The 13963-nt window shown below is 46.9% G+C and overlaps 1 protein-coding gene across 8 annotated transcripts in view; it reads right to left on the reverse strand.

Moving 5' to 3' along the window:
- Nucleotides 1-13963, reverse strand: part of LOC119979467 (C-terminal-binding protein 2) — a 352842-nt gene that overhangs the window by 37717 nt on the left and 301162 nt on the right. For all 8 annotated transcript variants that reach the window (XM_038821726.1, XM_038821728.1, XM_038821729.1 and 5 more), the window contains one exon: nucleotides 12978-13184. In XM_038821726.1, coding sequence (XP_038677654.1) covers nucleotides 12978-13184 — 207 coding nt within the window. The remainder of the gene's footprint in view (nucleotides 1-12977; nucleotides 13185-13963) is intronic.

The raw sequence follows: 13963 nt of genomic DNA on the forward strand, positions 1-13963 counted from the left end.
ACCATCTTCAACGGCTACATCTGTGCTGTTGGTCATAGCCTCAGTGGGAGGATGAGGGTCTCAATAATAAACAGCATAATCTCTTCCACGGAGTTAAGACAAGCAGGAATGTCCGTACCCCTCCGGTTAGTTTCTGCTACCTCCAGTTATGCACTATTTTGTCTTCAAGTATGTCAGTGAACATCGTGCAATCTGTTTGGCTAATGTGACTTGTCATGGTCGAATAGCTGGTAGTGTATGCAATCTGCGAGATGTAGATATGAGCAATACTAAGGGCCCGATGATGCAGTTATCCGTCCTGGTAGGTGAGTGATAGAGTGTGGTGATTTGAGCAATGTTTGAGGCTAGTGATGCAATGGTAGTATATGACAGTTCAAGATGAATTTGGCGAGCTTGATTTCACATTTGTGTCATTGACCCTCTTGTGGCACTGCATCCAGATCCTCCTAGCTTGATGCCTCACGTTGACCTCTGTAGCGGCACGGTAGCACAGTGGTTAGCACTGTGGCTTCACAGCTCCAGGGTCCCAGGTTCGATTCCCGGCTTGGGTCACTGTCTGTGCCGAGTCTGCATGTTCCCCCGTGTCTGCGTGGGGTTTCTCCAGGTGCTCCAGTTTCCTCCCACGTCCAAAGACGTGCAGGTTAGGTGGACTGGCCATGCTAAATTGCCCTTGATATTCAAAAAGGTTAGGTGGGGTTATTGGGTTACTGGGATAGGCTGGAGGTGTGGGTTTAGTGCTTTTTCCAAGGGCCGGTGCAGACTTGATGGGCCGAATAGCCTCCTTCTGCACTGCAAATTGATTTGATTCTCTGATTATCTCCTACTTGCCTTTTCAACATTCTCTGGCGGGCCCCTGGCCCCCTGTAAATTACAGAACATCTCTCCTTCCTTTCCACCTTCTTCACCAAGATCTCCAGTGCACTGCTGAAGCTCGCTCTCTCTCATATTGTGCCATTTTTCACTGTTTTGCAGATCCAGATCCTGCCAACAGCTGCTTCAGCCACATTGTGCCTGCACCCTTCCCCACAAAAGAGGCTTTTAGCAATGCTAGCAAGTTACGATTTAGTGCCCCCTGCTGATGGGTACCGCCAATGAGAAAAGAGTGATTCACCCTTGTTGCATGCTGCAAGCATTCTATTGAGCAGGGAGCAAGAAGTTGGCATGATACATTATAGCCAATGAATGTGGTTTAATACTGAATCACAAAACCCATGCCTGATTTTTGGAGGCTATCCAATTTGACCCCCTATAAGTTTTGACTAAATCAATATTTGAAAACAAAATAATTTTAAGGCACAAAGATGATAAATTAGGATACATTTTGGTAGTTGCTGGGCACAACGTTCATCTGCAGACAGTTGCGTTTGGTTTATTAAACAGTTATTGAAATAATTTGATCATCTTGCAACTCAGCTTTCTCACCTAATGGTGAAAGTTTTGAATTTAGCTGAAGAATAATGTCAATCGCCCTCTTTAAGCTCCAGTGCACATCTTTCTGATTTGAGTCATATGCACAACGTATAAAGTAAAGCCTTTAAAATACAAAATACTTCAAGGTGACTTGAAGTAGCTGGCATTCAGGTGATTCTGCTCTGCCCTTCTGGCCCATCGCTATCATTTTACAGCTGCATTGTGCTTTCATCTCACAATACAAAACCGCAAAATCCGTTGCTAAGTCCTTAATTTAAGTCACCATAAGCCTCAGGAGACATTGCCCATTTAATGCCAGCATTTCAAGGTCACATTTTAATACTATAATATAGGTGTCCCTACTTCAACACCTACAGAGGATAGAGACGAATGATGCACTAAATTTCATGAAATAAGTTGTTGACTAGAATGTCATTTGTAACTTGTTGTCATGGCAGTTTCTGGTTAAATGGATTTTTAATTGGGCATGACTAGGACAACTGTCACGGCTCGAGCTGAGGGCCCTGACACATATTTAATGAAGAGTTTCTGATAAAGAAGAACAGCTGCAGTGTAATCACTAGGTCATTAGACACAATGTCATTCTACTCAATATCCCATGGACAAGCCAGTGACCCAGCTACCAAATGCAGGTTAAATTTTTCTACATGTTTCCTTACAAAACTATACATTTTAAGTACAAACTTGGTATTAGCATCAGTACGTTTATAGGCTCCCCGAGAATGACAAATGTTTAAACGCTCAATTCGCCATTTTTGCCAAGGTAAAATAATACAATTTACGTCACAACAATGATACTTGGGCTAACGAGTGGCAAGTTACATTCGTTCCACACAAGTGCCAGGCAATGGCCATCTCCTACAAGAGATTAACTAACCATCGCCCCTTGACGTTCAATGATATTACCATCGTGGAATCCCCTACGATCAACATCCTGGGGTTATCTTTGATCGGAAACTGAACTGGACGAGCCATATTAATACTGTGGCTACCAGAGCAGGTTAAAGACTGGGAACCCTACAGCGAGTAGCTCACCTCCTGACCCCCCAAAGCCACAGTTCTGACTTTCCGACAGCGCAGCGCTCCCTCAACTGATCCTCCAACAGTGAAGCACTACCTCGGCACTGATCATCTGACAGTGAAGCTCTCCCTCAGTATTGATTCTCCAACAGTGCAGCACTCCCTCAGTACTGACCCTCCGACAGTGCAATGCTCACTGAATACTGACCCTCCGATAGTGCAGTGCTCACTCAATACTGACCCTTGACAGTGCATCGTTCCCTCAGCACTGAGCCTCCGACAGTGCAGCACTCCACTGCCTCAATACTGACTCTCTGACAGTGCAGCACTCCTCAGTACTGACTCTCCGTCATTGCAGCACTCCCTCAGTCCTGACCCTCCGACAGTGTAGCACCTTCCAAACCCACGGCCACCACCATCTAGAAGGACAAGGGTAGCAGATACATGGGAATCCCACCATCTGGAGGTTCCGCTCCAAGTCACTCATCACCGTGACTTGGAAATATATCGCCATTCCTTCACTGTCACTGGGTCAAAATCCTGGAACTCCCTCCCTAACAATATTGTGGGTGCACCTACACCTCAGGGATTGCAGCAGTTCAAGAACGCAACTCATCACCACTTTCACAAGGGAAACTGGGGATGGGCAATAAATGCTGGTCTAGTCAGTAACGACCACATCCCATAAATGAATAAAAAATAAAAAGATTGCAGACCTGGTTCGGAAACTGGCTGAGCAGCAACAGACAGAGAGCAAAGGATAACGTTCAATTGGTAGAATGTGACTGACTAGTGGGGTCCTTCCAAGGGTTTGTGTTGGAACCTCAATTCTTCACCGTATTTATTAATGACTTAAGATGATGGGATATAAAACCTCATATCCAAGTTTATATATGACACAAAATGAGTTGTAACCAGTGTGAATGGAAGCATGACATTTCTATGGGATACTGATCAATTAAGAGAATAGACAGAATTGTGGCAAATGGATTTCAATGGAAGCAAATATGAGATAATTCACTTTGGTTCTAAAAAGGATAAAACCGGATACTTCCTGAATGGTGAAAAGCTAAAGACAATGGAGGTCCAAAGGAGATCTGGGGGTCTAGGTCCATTGGTCATTAAAATGTCATGGGCAGGAAGATAATTGAAAATGCTAATGGAATGCTGGCCATTTTATCTAGACAGTTAGGAAGTCATGCTTCAGCTATATCTGATATGACCATAATTGGATTACTGCGAACAATTTTGGGCACTGCACCTTAAAAAGGATATATCGGTCTTTGAGAGAGCGAAATGTAGATTTATCAGAACAATACGAAGTCTCCATGGGGTTAAATTATGAGGAAAGATTACGTAAACTGGGGTTGTGTTCTCTGGAATTTAGAGGGTTCAGGAGAGATTTAATCAAAGTTTCCAAAGTGTTAAGGGGGATAGAAAGGCAGATTGAGAGAAACTATTTCAGTTGGATGGGGATTGGAACTAGTGGGCATAGTCTAAAAATTAAAACCAGATCTTCTGCATTCAAAGGGTCGAAGGTTTGGAACTCTATCCCACAAACAACAATTGCTGCTCGCTCAATTGTTGATTTTAAAACTGAGATTGACAGATTTTTGTTAACCAAATGTATCAAGGGTTAATGGGGCAATGACAGGGATATGGAGTTAGGTGTAAATATGCAATGATTTAACCAAATGGTGGACAGGTTTGAGGGGCTAAAGGGCTTACTCATGTTCCCATGTTCCTTAAAGCAGGGGCTGACGCCAATTGAAATAACACTGAACTGGCTGAGATCAGATAAGTCAGAACAGATGGGAGACTGGTCTCAGGATCTTTGTGGTCTGAATAGTTTCACTTTCCTTGGATAAAGTCAGCAAGAGAATTTGCGTCACCTTGGTTGCTGTTATGAACATATTTTCGACATCCATATCCACAATAAACGTGCAAGATACCCAACATGCATTTATTCTGCAACCTTTCAGCTTGGTTAACATCACTCGGTATTGGAATACTGGGGGAATTCTTAAGAAAATTAATTATCAAAATGATCAGTCAGCAAAATTCTCATCTGCAATTCTGTTAGTCTTACTCCATAGAGCTCCTAAGCATCATTTTTTGGATGGTGATGACCAGCGTGATACATTTCTACCAGTGGTGGCAGAGAAACTACAAAATACAACTGGTACACTGAATTTTACTGGCCTTTTTATCCAATCTAAGTGAGCACTGAACCTGGATTGCAGTGATTTTGTCAGGCACTTTATAACCAATGTTCCCTATTAGCTGCGTGGGTGCACAGGGGTTCAACAGTTCAGAACATGCTGCACAATGCGACAAACATGCGCATTGATACCCGCGTGTGCTGCAATCTTAAAAGCGTCTGTGCAATACAATAAACAGGCTGTGCACAAGTAAAAAAATTGAGAAGGAACGATAACCCGCATCTATACAGCACCTTTAGCATGGCAAATCATCCCAAGGCACTTCCCAGGAATGTATCAGGCACACAAAAAAAAACCCAACACAGTCCAACACAAATTCACAGACAAAATTAGAGAGCTGAGCAATCAAAATGTGTGATGTGTGGTGCCTGTTGTCAGTTCACAGCTTTTCAGAACACCGCCTGCTGAGAAAATACTGATGGAAAATGACTGTACTGATGAAAAGGAACTTCAGCAGTGTCTTACTGGCCAGTGCACTAAATGGCTCCAAGGTCCTATTGTGGGGGAGGTTACAGTTCTATGCAATCTCTCTTCCAGCTATTGTAATTGAAAGAAGGGCGCTGGAACAGGCCAGAGGAAATAATTGTTTCCCAAGTAAAAATGAAATACTATTGACTGTACTGTTTTTTAAAAAAAAGAACTCGCAAAAGATATTTAAAGGGATAAGACACGGTTGAAATGACAGCTCTCTCATGTTCTCCTCTGATTGCAGATAAGCTGAAAGCTCACTTACCATTGTGATAAATGAAGATAATTTCACGAAAGAGAACTACTGAACCCGAGTTCCTTTGCTTCATTTCCTGTTTTGAGGTGAGGAACCAATATCTGGGCAACCTTTCGCCTCTGAATTTTGTTACATTGTACTCACACATATCTATGTAAATAAAGTTTGTTATCAAAAGCAGCTGCAACAAACCATTTTCTGTTCCTTAGGAAGTCAAGGAAATTAACTTCCTGGCCACCTTTCGGGGGAAGGCAGGCACCATTGTTAGGCTAGGCACCTAAAACACCTGAATAATCTGCTTTGTTGAATCTTGGTAAAGAACGACTGGATAGCACTTGATAAAATGCAAGCCTCATACCAACCCCTCTGGCGCGATTCTGCAGAAAGATTTCGAACTGTGGTAGCGAGCGGGTACTGCCTCGAGCTTCCTGGCGCTCGGCCCAGCAAGGCCGGCAACACTATTCATTCAATTGGTCCACTTAACGAGGCCCCACAGGCTTCTCGCCGCAAATTAAGGTTGCTAGCTGATTCGGCAGCACCATGTTTGCCAGCCCTCCGCTAAGAAGGTCAAGTAGCACTTAAGCGGCACTTGCTCAGCCAACCCCAGCCAGCTCACAACAATGGTGCCCCAAGATTTGGGGATGCAGGCCTGGAGAGGCTCCTGGATGCAGTGGAGGTCAGCAGAGATGCCTTGTTTCCCCGAGGGTCACGGAGGGTCAGCCACAAGGCAGCCAGTGCTACTTGGGACAAGGTGGTGGCAACTGTAAACTCCGGGAGAGTAACCAGGGCCTCCAGTACTGGAAAAAGGTCAACGACCTACACCAGGCAGCATGAGCGGGTAGACACCAACGCCCTCCCCCGAGACTTTTCAGCCCCCACGCGAGCATTCACACCCTCCCAACCCTCCATGCGGCCCCCCAACCATCCCTTCACCCCCATTCCTTCAAACCTCTCCTCACCTTTCCTTCCCACCCCCTCCCCCAACAGTGAGCCACGCATGTGGCTAACAATGCCCTCTCTGTGTCTCCTCAGGAAAAGCTCTCCCATAATCGCCAGGAGAGGGCCCAGACGGGCGATGGAATGCCAGACTTAAGAATCCTCACCTCCTTCGAGGAGAGGGCCCTAGAGGTGACTGGGGTGTCCGAGGACAGGACGGTCACCCAATTGAAGGTTGGCAGAAGCCACACAGGGCTTGAGGAGGAACCACTGGGTTCCACCTTCCACGGAGGACCCGTTAGCCGTGAATTATTATTGCCTTCCTGACTGACCCATCCGTCCCACTGACCACATGTCCATTCTCCAGCCGAAGATGATGGCCCATCCCAGATGGCCCCCTCTCCTGCCTCCCTGGAGACCACCTTGGAAGGGAGCTCTGAGGAAGACTTGATCGAGGCATCATCGCTGTCATGCCCACCCTCCACCAGTGTAGCTACACGTACCTCGGTGGGAAATGTTAGTGGTCAGGCTTCTGGGACCCAATCTGGTGAGCACCACGCAGCTGCCGATGTACATCAGATGGAGGCAGGAACCCCCAGGCGAGACAAAGGTCGGATGTCTGCTGGATCCCAGGACCCAGCTGGGTCCCAGCCTGATGCTGAGCCTCTGGCACAAGATTACCCGGAGCTGATGGAGACGTTAGGGTGTGGTAAGGACATTCAGAGGGAGATGTCCAGCAGACCAATAGCAGATTGGAGGGATCCCAGACGCTATGGGCACAGGTGATGTCGCCAGCAATGCGTGGTACCGAGGCCAACACTGCTCGGGTGGCAACCGCAGGGGAGAGCCTGGTGCATGGTGTGGGCACGATTAGTGAAGGTGTTTGAGGCATCGCGCAGTCGGCGACGGCCATGGTTGAGGTCTTGGCAGAATATCCGCCTTGCTGGGGGATGTTACCCAATATCAGGATGACCCTGATGAAGTTCTGCGGGACATGTCCCACTCTTAGATGGGAATGGCCGAGGTGTTGCGGAGCTTGTTCAAGTCATAGGTGGGCATTGCCGAGGCACTGCAGAGCATGGCCCAGTCACTGAGGAGCATCGCTGATGGCGCTGACACGATGGTCCAGACCATGGGGAACCGCCAGGGCTGGCAGAGCCAGTTGATGCAGGGGGTCGAACCAGATGTCCCTCTGCTCCAAGGTGAACCCCAGGGCCCTTAGGGCCCCGACTGGGAGGAGGCCTTGGGTGTTAACCCGGACCCTTCCCATGGAGTGGCAACGGTGGCTACCAGCTCCCCCGAGTTCCAACTCTCTGCTGAGGTTGCATCTTGCAGCCCGAACTGGGAACAGGGCAGCACGGCTGTGCATGCGCCATCGACAAGTACACCGGGGCCCTCCACCCAGAGGATGCCCGCTAAGGTCATCAAAGTCCATGGGATAAGGTCAGCATCTGGCTGCCTCCATCTCGAATGTGTATCCTGGGGAGACACTAAAATGTAGCGGTAGAGCTAGGAGGTCCCACTGCGACCGGGTGCATGGGCAGGCCATTCAGAGTGAGAGGGGAGGGGGGGGTTCAATGGGGGAGTGGAAGGACCCGGAGCCAACACTGTTTGCCAGTCTAATATTCTCTCCCAAATGCCTTACAGATATTGACCCTATGGCAGGGATTTTGGACCAGCACAACTTGCCCTACTGGTGCTGCTGCGAGGTCGGGCGGCCAGCCGCCGGAGACGGCAGCAGCATCAGCAGATGCTCAAGGTGGGGGACCATGTGCCGGACCTCACTCCACACCCTGGGGTCCTGGCCTCTCCTCAGGCCAAGAGGGGATGTAGAGGGGGAGTCCTGTAATGGCCTAGGGTATACGGGCGTTGTTGATCGTTTGATCAGATGACGGACAGCGAGTGGCGCAGGAGCTTCGCCTCAACAAGGGGACGGTGCGGCACATGTGCCATTTCCTCATGGACATGACACCACATAGAGGAGGAGGACACCCGCTCTCTGTGGCCGTCAAGGTCACTGCAGCTCTGAACCTTTATGCGTCGGGATCATTCCAGAGCTCGAGCAGGGACCTGTGTGGCATCTCGCAGGCCACAGCCCACAGTTGCATCCTACAGGTCAAGGATGCATTTAATGCTCAGCAGAAAACTACATCAACTTTGGCATGGACCAAGCCCAGCAAGATGTCCGGGCAGCAGGATTCTCCGCCATCACCGGGATGCCACCGATCCAGGAGGTAGTGGATGGCATCAATGTTGCCCTGCGCTCACTGGGCTATCTGGGAGTGCCTTACATTAACAGAAAGGGGTTCCACTCCCTCAACATACAGCTTGTGTGCCACCACACATGAAGATAAAGCACCTGTGTGCACGCTTCCCGGACTGTCCATGACAGCTACATTCTGGGGCAGTCAAAGGATGTACAGGATGGGCGGCTGGTTCTTAGGGGATAGGACGTTACCGCTGAGGACCTTAAGTGACGACAATTAGTTTCTCGCCACGCCACGGCGAGATCCCGATTTCCCCTACGAGAGCGAGACCGCAACGAGGCCAGAGAATCGTGCCCCTGATGGTTTAATTGCACGAAACCTTGCAGACGTCACTGGAAAACTTTAAACACCAAGAAACAGCTATGTATTTTGAGCAAAATACTTCTGGATGATTGGTTTGACACCCAGGCAGGAAGAAAACGACATTTAATGTGGCACACATGACATACGGTGCATATATGATCCCAATCAGAAATACAAGTACAGAGATGGAGTAATAGGCATAAAGTCAGATTTCAACCAGGAAATTATAGGCAGGCAGATATTAATTTCCCACCCATTTGAATGAATGGGCCAAACCTCAGGGATTACACTATGATATCCTGAGAAGTGCTCCCTGTGAAGACCAATTCTCCCTAGTAATGATTCAGAACACATTGGGCCCTACTAACTGGACTTTCTGTCCCCGAGGGTGACAAGCTGTTGCCAAATTACATTAATCATTCTTTTTTCCTCTATTCGCCACCCCGCCCCCCCAAACACGGGCAACAAATCCCAAATGTGAGGCGACATTAAACTTAAATCCATTAAATAGAACAGTTTAAAGAGTACAATAAAACCGCAACATTTACTTTTTGCAATTCTATTTGATCAAGACTACCAAAGCTTTCAATTAGCAGAAACATTTTCTGCAGTACATGTAAAAGAGAATTTTAGAAAGCGAGCATTAATTTTGATTCTTGATCTTTATTTCTGCAAAATCTGCTTTCAATAATCTTGGTAATTAGTGGCAAAGCAAACCCAGCAACAATTTGCACCATTCCCGACTCCTCAGATACTGAACTAGTCCGTGTCAAAATGCAGCACAGGCCTGGACAATCTGCAGGCTTGGGTTGACAAGTGGCATGTAAGATTTGTGCCACGTAAGTACCAGGCGTGAAGATCTCCAATAAGAAAGAATCTAACCATCACCCCTTGACATTCAATGTCATTAGCATCACTGAAACTCCCTCTATCGACAATCTGGGGTCACCAACGGGCAGAAACTGAACTGGACTAGCCATATAAATAGTGTGGCGACAAGAGCAGGTCACAGGCTGGACATCCTGTGCCGAGGAACTCCCATTGTGACTCCCTAAAGCCTTTCCACAATCTACAAGACACAAGTCCTAAGTGTGATGGAATGTGCTCTGCTTGCCTGGATGAGTACAGCTCCAACAGCAGTCAAGAAGCTCTATACCAACCAGTACAAAGCAGCCTGGTCGATTACTCTCCCTTCCACAAACGCTCACTCCCCCCACCAGCGATGCACAGTAGCAGCAAACCCATAGCCGCCACCATCTAGGAGGACAGGGCAGATAATACATTTGAATACTACCATTTGGAAATTCCCCTCCAAGTCACTCATCATTTTGAATTATAAATGTATCGCCGTTCCTTCACTGTCACTGGGTCAAAATCCTGGAACTCCCTCCCTAACTGCACTGTAGATGTACCTACACCTCAGGCACCGCAGCAGTTCAAGAAGGCAACACCACCTTGTCAAGAACAATTAGGGATGGCAATAAATGCTGACTTTGCCAGCAAAGACCACATCCTTTGAATTCATTAGAAAATCAGCACTGCAGTCCTGAACATGCTGACAACATTTAGGTTTGTGCTGATAAGTTGCAAGTGACATTCATGCCACACAAATGCCAGATGACCATCACCAATAGACAGACCTCTCCTCCTTGACACTAAAGTATTACTATCACTGAATCCCTCACTATCAACATCCTGGAGGCTACCATTTGCCAGAAGCTGAACTGGATCAGCCACATAAATACTGCTGAGGTACAAGAGCGGGGAATTCAGCAGAAAGTAATTCACCTCCTGACTCCCCAGACCCTGTCCACCATCTACATAGCACAAGTCAGAAATGCGATGGATTATTCTTCCCTTGCCTGGATGAGTTTTAAGATATAAAGTAAAGAACGGTGGCACAGTGGTTAGCATTGCTGCCTATGGCGCTGAGGACCCAGGTTCGAATCCCGGCCCGGGTCACTGTCTGTGTGGAGTTTGCACATGGGGAAAAGTCAGGAGAATGGGGATGAGAAAAATATCAGCCATGATTGAATGGAGGAGCAGACTTGATGGGCCTAATTTTGCTCCTATGTCTTATGGAGGACCTCTTGAAATTCCGTAAAAATGTGACCACGAGTTGAACTCCAACAACATTCAAGAAGCCTCCCGTACCAGCCTCCCCGGACAGGCGCCGGAATGTGGCAACTAGGGGCTTTCCACAGTAACTTCATTGAAGCCTACTCGTGACAATAAGCGATTTTCATTTTTTCAGAAGCTCAAAACAATTCAGGACAAAGCAGGCTGCTTGATGGGCACCCCATCCACCACCTTTATCATTCACTCCCTCCACCACCGACGTACGTTGGCAGCAGTGTGTAACATCTACTCAAAAAGGTTCCTTTGACAGCATCTGCCAAAGCCGTAACTTACACCACCCAGAAGGGCAAGGGCAGCAGATGTATAGGAACAGCGTCACTTGCAATTTCCCTCCAGGTCTCACAGCATCCTGACTTGGAACAATATCACTGTTACTTCACTTTCGCTGGGTCAAAATCCTGGAACTCTCTTCCTAACAGCATTGTAGGTGTACCTATACTACACGGATTGTGCTGGTACAAGAAGAGAGCTCATCACCACCATTGCAAGGGCAATTAGAGGAAGGCAATAAAGAATACATTTTTAAAAAAATGTATGTATTACATATTATAACTGAAATGCCGTGTTTGTATAATTCAATAACATCTTAGGATCCAGCAAAATAGAACAATGCTGCCTGCTGATAAACCCGGATGTATCTCAACCCCTTGGTCTCCTTGTGGAATTTGGGCAACAGCAAAAACTTGTGTTATATTCATGGTGTACCTTTAAGGTAACAAAGCTTCTCAAGGTGCATCACAGCAGCATTATAAAACAAAGTATGATACCGAGACACACAAGGAAATATTTGGTCAGGTATTAGGTCAAACAAAAGCTTGGTCAAAGAGATATGTTTAAATGGAGTGTCTTAAAGGATGGGAGTGAGGTCGAGAGACATAGGGAGGAAATTCCAGAGCTTGGAGCCTAGGCCATCAATAGCGGAGCAATTATAATTAGGAATACACAACACGAATACATAAGATGAGTGGAGATACCTTAGATGGGGATTGGGGTTGGAGCAGATTACAGCAATAGGGAGGTGCCAGGTCATGGAGGGATTAAAAAAAAAGTTTGAGAATTTAAAAATCAAGATACTACATGACTGGGAGCCATTGTAGTGCACAGGTGATTGGAGAACAAGACTTGTCGCGAATTAAGACATAGGCAGCAGAGCTTTGGATCAACTCAAGTTTACAAAGTATAGAATGTGGTCTGGTGTGCATTGGAAAACTCAAGTCTGGAGGAAACAAAGGCGTGGATGAGGATTTCAACTGGAGGTGAGTTGAGATGCGGGTAAGTCGAGCAATGTTACAGAAGGTGAAAATAGGCAATCTTAGTAATGGTGCGAATAGGAGATCGGAAACTCAATTTGGGATCAAACGTGACGCCAAAGTTGTCACCATTTAAAATGGAGCTGCAGAATTACCTGCTAACCTGCCCTAATGCTGCTGACTACAATTGTGCGTTGCAAGAGTCAAGGGCACATGCCAAAGTCAGTGGTTCTTTGTTTAAATACACATAATGAGTTCCAATAACGTCTTTGGAGCCCGACTGTAATATTAACCTCTTGTTGCTTCCATGTCAGGTCAAACCCACTGTGATTGGGAGCCAGGAGCTGAAGCCAACACCAAAATGTTTAGTCACTTTTCATTCTTTGGCGTTTTGTTGTGGCCCAAGAGAAGCAGGAGTTACTTGGACAATCCTTTGTTACTTCAAGTGAAAACATGACCACTGAATTTAAATACAACCATCCAGATTAAGGCTTTGAATGCGATTGAATGATGACTCCATTTTCATAATTTTAATGAAAAGCATACCAAACACTCAGTTACAATTCTTACATGTTTACTCTGCATTATAATGAAGATTTTCAAGTTAATAAGTTGTGTCAAAAGCTGAGACAGAAAGTAGCCCTAACTTCACGTTCCATTTCGCCCTATCCTACACAGTGCTTACCAAAACCAATGAGTCCTAGAGTCTCCCCTCGGATTCTGGCTGCTCCCGATGCCACTTCTCGGATCTGCTCGACACTCTGTACCCGGGTTCCCTCGCGCAGTGCCTGGTATAGCCAGGTGTTCCGTCGGTATAAGTTAAGAATGTGACATAGGGTTGAATCAGCTGTCTCCTCCACAGCTGCTGCTGGGATGTTACAGACTGCAATCCCTGCACAAGAGAAAAAAAACACATCAGGGTAGGGAAAAGAAAGAAAAGGGTGACACAAAATCTAGTGAGATGCATTTTCTTAATGCATTATGGGTTTCATTAAAAGGGGTTTAGCACGATCGAGCATCAATAACAGTAAATATCAGCAGTGTTTGCTGGTGAAAAAATAGCAACGAGGAAATCCAACTGCCCATTACTCTCACGAGAATCCAAAACAGGTAATTTATTGATTAATTCTGTTTTCCCTTTTAGATTCTTTGTCTTTGTTTTATTTTCCTAATGTATTACAACTACACTCCCAGAAAATGCCTTCGGCTCTAGTTTTATGTTTTCTACAATTTAAGGAATGTATCGCTCCAGGTTCGCCACTCTTTGCCAGAAGGTGCAGACTTATACTGAGCTATGGAGCGCAATCAACCGCCTGAGTTGTGTCTAAAATGTGGTGCGGTGCGGCCGGTAGATCCCTCTTCCGGGATCTACCCAGGTCATCAAGCCTCACGGGATTGGCCAGCAGCACGGCTCCCGCCCAACTGTGGCTGCGCTTGACACAGTCCGCAGCCGCCACGCCGGGTTCCCGAACAGCTGGGACCACACATCCCCCGCGCCGTCATGAACTCGGCCCATCGGGGGAGGGCCTTCAGGTGACGTCCTGAGGCCGTCCCAATGGCGTGCTGCTCACGTAGCTATGACGCCATTTCGGATGGGGCGGAGCATACGCAACCTTCATAAAACTGGCGCCGTCCCCGATTCTATCGTCAAAATGGATTCTCCGCGCTATC

Source organism: Scyliorhinus canicula, chromosome 16 (assembly GCF_902713615.1).
Source record: "Scyliorhinus canicula chromosome 16, sScyCan1.1, whole genome shotgun sequence".
NCBI classification, from domain to species: Eukaryota; Metazoa; Chordata; class Chondrichthyes; order Carcharhiniformes; family Scyliorhinidae; genus Scyliorhinus; species Scyliorhinus canicula.